The sequence below is a fragment of the Sander vitreus genome, chromosome 21, assembly GCF_031162955.1.
Source record: "Sander vitreus isolate 19-12246 chromosome 21, sanVit1, whole genome shotgun sequence".
NCBI classification, from domain to species: domain Eukaryota; kingdom Metazoa; phylum Chordata; class Actinopteri; order Perciformes; family Percidae; genus Sander; species Sander vitreus.
Genome location: NC_135875.1, coordinates 26056781 through 26063416, shown reverse-complemented (window position 1 = coordinate 26063416; position 6636 = coordinate 26056781). Strand labels below are relative to the sequence as shown.

Below are 6636 nucleotides of genomic sequence, written 5' to 3'. Positions count from 1 at the left end.
ACATGGTACACACCCTATCCCTCTGATCCCTCCACCCCTCCCGTTCCCTCTGTCTCCCACTAATGCTGTGTACAGTGAGGGAGGGAAAAGCAGGAGGGTTTTAGAGGAAGGAGGAGGAGGGGGAGCAGCTGAGAGCGAGAGAGCAGAGCAAGCCAGAGGAGGAGAAAAAGGAGAGGCAGTGTGTGAGCCCAGATTACAACCAACCAGATACTGAGGCAGGGAAGACAGGAACGTGGAGGACAGAAATAAAAGGATATAAGCTCCTCTGACATATTCTCTCCTTCTGTGTCAGTTGAAAGGACAAAAAGAGGGGATTTACACGCAGGTTGTGGACAGGAAGAGGGAAGAACAGTGAGAAGAAGGGAAAGAAAAAGAGAGGAGGAATACTGTGATTTCCAAGAGCAAGCGGTTCAGAGGACGAGCTGTCAAAGAAGAGGAGGTGATGTGTGTGAGCTTTGGGTCTGCAACACGAGTGATACAACAGGGTGTGCGTGAAGCGAACTCCCCCCACGCCCCAACATCATCGACGGAGAACCAACCCGAGGTTTCACAAGCCATGCTGAGGACCAGGAGCCAGACAAAGTCCTGCTGAACACCATGGCCCAGGTGAGGAGAGACACACACACACACACACACACACACACTCACACGTATAGTCTATCCAAAGCATGCATGTTGGTGCATATGTATTTGAATGCACAAGCAAACTTAAATCTTACTGAGACGGGCGTATTTGAAGTGCATCGACACACACATAAGTTGTTATCAACCCAAACAAGCCCCTTGCCCTTTCTTTGTCTCTCTCTTGCTGTCTCTCACACTATCAAGAAGCACACGTCTATTATCCTGTTAACACTCGAGAGAACTTAAGAGTTACTTTACTTTCACATCTCAGACTTCTCTGCCGCTCTTAAGCTGAACAGCTCAAAGTGAATTGTAATTGTACCACAAACTAATTACAGTGATTGTTCTGTGGTTGGCTTAATGTCTGTTCAACCATGGATCCTAATGGAAGTGTTTTTGCCCTGGACGGCCACTGTCATTTTGTAGTTATGTATAGTGTAAAAGTGCCACAAGATGACAAATGTATGGCAAATAACTACATTTGAAGTACCGTATGGGAGTCGTGCAAGTCACTGAATATTTCACAGTATGGTCCTGCACGTTTCACAATAAAAGGCCTGTTGGGAAATGGGATTCTGTCCATTGAAACGCTAGAGAGCTTTAAATTGGAAATGGATACAGGAAGTGTTGAAAGCATAACGCAGTAACACATATTTAACAGGGTGAATATGAGCAGATCAGAAAATAAGGAGGCTTCATACAAAAATAAGAGCAAATCAAAAAGTGAATTAGAAATAATGGCCTGGCTTCAAATAAAGGCCCGGTGACCTCTGCACTTGAAGTAATTTAATAATATACTTGTCTGGTGACCTCAGTACAGAGTTCCCAGAGTATCGTGGAGGACCATGGAGTGCTGTACGGAGTGACGGAGCAACGTAGGTAGTGCTAAGATCACAAATTAAGTTGGGCAGCCAGTAACGGCATCATGTTGAGGGGTCCTGTGTCAATATGGGCCCACACCTTATTTATGCCCCAGGCCCCCTAGCGGGTCAGTCCAGCCCTGCTTGGACCTGAAGTTTTGCTCCTTAGTAACTGAAAGTTGTCGAGAAGATTGTTTGGCAGCATTTTGACCATTTGCTGTTGAGTCCAGCTTTGTTTTGAGAGGAGCACCTGCTCCCTGCTGCTCATTAACAATCTTATTTTGTGATTTACTTTGTTGAGAGGATCTCCTTTCAGTGACCAGACCTGATAAGCATTTCCTTTGGGCTAGTAGGGGAAATCTATGCTGTCTCAATTGGTGAAAATGGGACTTGTTTTTTGTATATGTAGCCCAGTGTTTCTCAAATGGGGGTACTAGTACCATTAGGGGTACTTTAAAGTACTAGGGTACCGGATAATCTTTTTATGCATAATTCCTAAAATGATACTATAATAACGAATGAATTTAGTGATGGATTCTAAACATTTGAAATGTGGGTTAGCATTTTTCAGTTAAAAGGGTGTTATCCTGAACAGGCGCAGCAGTGCACCTCTTTATAGGCTTTTTTTTCTACCAAAAATGTTTTGCACTGTTCAAATGTACTTGGCTAAAAATATCTTTCAAAGGGAGTACATTTATGAAAAAAGTTTGAAAACCACAGGTGTAATCTATGTGGAGTTTTACCCGAATATGTTTATATATATCTTTGTGTAATTTTGGGGGCTTTCAGTAGAGGAACTGCAGTGTACCAAGTGCAACAAAAACCCAGTGAAATGAAGAGGGGAGTATTTTGGGCTTGTTGTCTCTATGAGGGAGAGGGAATCTCTCTGAGAGAAAGCAAGGTTGTGTATTTTTAGCCAATCGGCTCAAGTGATGCAGTTGATTCTGTCTGCGTTATGCATGTGTGTATGTAATGACTGTGAGACAGTGTGTGTGGCCTTTTTCATAGCTGGTGACAGAGGCCGACAGTAAGAGAAAGAAAGCATGGCAGGTCTATGAGGTCTTAATGGTCTGTGGATATAGAGGATAGTGTATCCTCCAAGATAGAGCAGGCATTGAGTGTGTCCGGGTGGAACAAGGCATTCTGCCTGGCAGGATAATGGAGAAACTATGCAGTCAGCCTGAGTGTGAAAGGTGCATTGTGTTTTTGGAGGTTGTGTATTTGTGTGTGTGGAAACGTCAGGATATCCTGCTCTTGCTCTTGTGGGCTAACACATTGACTGAAACAAATAGGAGACAGGTATCTGGAACAAATATATAGTTCATATAGAACTGTTATTACAATATGACTCATGTTATGCACTTTTTAAAGATTCTTTTTTTAAAGATTATTTTTTGGGCATTTTCAGCCTTTATTTTGATAGGACAGCAGAAGACATGAAAGGGGAGAGAGGGGGGAATGACATGCAGCAAAGGGCCGCAGGTTGGAGTCGAACCCGGGCCCACTGCGTCAAGGAGTAATCCTCTATATATGGGCGCCCGCTCTACCAACTGTGCTATTCGGGCGCCGATGTTATGCACTTTTGGCTTATTAAATATGTATTGCTGGTTGACTGGGGAAACTTGAAATGGAATTGAATGTGAACATATTGATCTGATTCAATCTAAATACACAGCACAAAATGTGATGACTTTTAATAATACGAGCAGAAGTTGTATTAGAAGCAACATTTCGGAAAGTAGCTTTCTTTCCAAAAGTGAGATGAAAAAAATCTATCAAGTTCATGTCTGTGTGTTAAAGGGGAACTCCACCGATTTTTCACGTCAAAGTGTGGTTACTGGGGTTGTGGTGTACGACTGTATTTCAGTCAGGAAAGACAAGTTAACATGAATGCAGAAGCTTTAATGATAAAGAATGTTCTGTTGACCCGGTCAATTAGAGAGACATATAGGGATAGAGCCCTATAGACTGCAATGTAGGGCTGCACAATATATAGTATTTTTTGTATCGTGCTTGGGCCGTAAATACATCATGAAAGACTGCAATATTACACTCAGGGATTTTTTTCAGTTAGTTGAAACTACTGGTAAGAGCAACTTACAGTACGTTTTACCACACATTGATCGCCTGGCGGTTACCCGCGGAGCGTTGTCCGCCTGTCTGTTCACACGAGGAGCGCAGTGAAACTGTCCCTACTCCAGCTCTGCACTGAACACACAGGCCCGAGATCTATCTTCTAATTTCATCCTGGGGAAGGAAGTGAAAAAAAATATTTCTAAAACTACCGAACTATTGCTTTAATAGTGAACTACTAACGCAACTAGTTTGAGTGGAGAGTTCCTGTGGTGCAAATGCTTTTTCAGAGGTATTTATGTACTCGTAGCGTGAAGGCTACCGTAGCTGTAATACGTACTTTGAACTGCGTGGTGCGAGAGAGTTGATTGCTATATATGATCTCAACGCTAGATGGGAGAAATTCCCACACATTGGACCTAGTACCAAGTACAAATTTGGGGTAATTGTACTTTACTTGAGTCTTTTCTTTTCATGACATTGACTCGTTTGGTGTTTGGTGGATTAGATGATTGAAGTTTGAAGAAACAAGACATATTGGCAATTGAACAATTTATTCATATACCAGCCTGGTCACACACTGCTGTGGGATGGCATCCCATTCTTCAACCTGCAGTCCTGACCTCAACCCCACTGAACACTTGTGGGATCAGCTTGGGCGTGCTGTTGGTACCAGAGTTACCATCACAACCATGTTGGCTGACTTGCTACAAATGCTGGTTGAAGAATGCGATGCCATCCCACAGCAGTGTGTGACCAGGCTGGTGACCAACATGAGGAGGAGGTGCCAGGCTGTTGTGGCTGTGTATGGTTCTTCCACACGCTACTGATTGTTAAATTGCCAATATGTCTTGTTTCTTCAAACTTCAATCATCCAATCCACCAAACAAGTCCATGGCAGAATAAGCTGTTTGGCATTGGCAGAGAAGATTTGGCAAATTTTTCATGGGCACAACCCACATACTCATCCCACAAATGTATGTTCCTTTCAAATGGGGCACCATCTGAAAGGGAACTAAACAGGCTTTCCAGCGGTATAGGATTTATTGCCAAAAAGCATTGTTACCATAGAGAAATAATCTACCAAACACAAATGTCCTTACTCTTTGTGCTAAGTTTAGTTAAAACACAATGAAGGCACCATCAATCCAAAAACATCAGTATCAGTCTTCAGAAATTCAAATGTGTCAAACTGTAGGGTGAACTGTGTCACAGCTGAAAAAGCGCATGCATGGTTTAAAAATACATATCCTGTATTGTTGGTGAAACAGCGGAAAGGGCTTTGTGAGGTTTGGTCAACATATATGAGCTCTACTGTATGACTCACTGAAGTGACTCCGACTGAGCTGACATGTCCACTGCACTGATTCCAGTTCGTAGCCTGTCCTGGGACATCGCCTCTGTATCTTCTCTCAATTACACTGCACTGGCCACGTGTGCTCTGATGGCCAGTGTGTGTCCTTACACGTGGGTTTCACTCAGTACATTGCCCTTACAGACTCATCCAGCCGAGGGACGGGCAGAACAACAAAGGAAACGAAAGCGATGAGAGGGAAGTTGGACAGAGGGCAGTTTTGTGAGCTTGGATATACACCATTGTTAGGTGGCAACCCACAACATGTTGGGACTGGTTATTATTTTATGAGCATTTCCACCTTTTAATGGATAGGACAGCTAGGTGAGAAAGGGGAGAGAGAGAGAGGGGAAAGACATGCAGGAAATCGTCACAGCTCGGAGTCGAACCCGGGACCTCTGCGTCGAGGCATAAACCTCTATGTGTATGTGCGCCTGCTCTACCAACTGAGCCAACCTGGCCACGGGACTGTTTTTTTTTACAGATAAGTTAATATGTTTGAATTCCAATATCCAGCTTTTCTGTAAAAATGACATCAATCTGAAGGTGGAGCACTCTCTAGTATGAGTGGCCATCTGGGACATTATTCACACTACTGAAAGTTGTGTATATGACAGCATTTCAGTAGTGTATATGAAAGTGTTTTAGTGTTGCGTGTGAGAGCGTTTCAGTTTTTCGTTTCAGTAGTGTTTATGAGAGCGTTTCAGTTGTGTGTGAGGTTTTAGTATAGTATGTGAGGGTATCATTTTTTAGTAGTGTATATGAAAGCATTTCAGTAGAGTGTGTGAGAGCATTTCACTTGTATGTGTGTGTGAGGTAATTATGAATAATGTCCCCTCGTACTCAAAGCATTTACGCCATCATGTAACTGAATACTCAAACTACTAATACTGCTAACCCTACCACTGACTAACCAAATAAAGAATTGAATCTTATCAAAATGTTACATTATATAAATCATTCAGGTCAAAGGCCCCCTATAACCACGTGACAAGTTCCTCAACCTAAACAACAAAACAGGTCATTTGTAATTGTCTTCCAGAGCAATGGGATCTGAATTTTCTGATCTGTCACCCCAATCAGGAGGATGAAATTTTCTGTCAGTGCCTTTCAACACCATTACAAATAGTAAGTAAGATTGTATTCATATAGCACCTTTTTAAAACAAAGTTACAAAGTGCTTCACGAGATACAGGTACAGAAAGATAAGAAACATATAAAGATATATACAGAAAGGACAAATATACAAGTACAGAGGTACAAAGTACAACCCCATACAGGGGAGGCAAGAAATCGGTTAGGGGTAAAAAAAAAAAAAAAAGAAAAGTCTCAAAGTCGGTAGCTTTTTTACTAAATTCCACAAAATTACTAGTGTACTACAAAAAGATCAAAAAGATTTCTGATCTGCTACCGCTGTAGCTAAGGTTTGGTTACGTTGAGGCGACTACATAGCCGAGAAATGTAGACCTAGCGGCAGCAAATTTAATTTGCAGCCGGGGGGGTCTAGGCACTCTCCGTTGGCTTGCGAGCTGGAAAAACCAAACTCTAGTCAGGCCAATCACATCGTGTATAGAGTCAGTGGGCGGGCGTATGGCTGCTGCTGCTGGGAACAGCGGTCTTCTGGAAGACTTGGAGTTAAGTTTTTATTTGAGAAAAGAACAAAGAATGGCACTGAAGTCATTCTTAAAAAAGGAAGATGTGTTCGGAGTTTAAAGTTTAATCTAT

General features: G+C 42.5%; 1 protein-coding gene across 1 annotated transcript in view; it reads left to right on the top strand.

The window, feature by feature from the left end:
• Positions 1–39: 39 nt before the first annotated feature.
• LOC144536162 (rho GTPase-activating protein 23-like) overlaps positions 40–6636 on the top strand; it is a 98852-nt gene continuing 92255 nt past the window's right edge. Inside the window, 1 exon segment of the mRNA XM_078279148.1 lies at positions 40–606. Coding sequence (XP_078135274.1) covers positions 598–606 — 9 coding nt within the window. The 5' untranslated portion in view covers positions 40–597.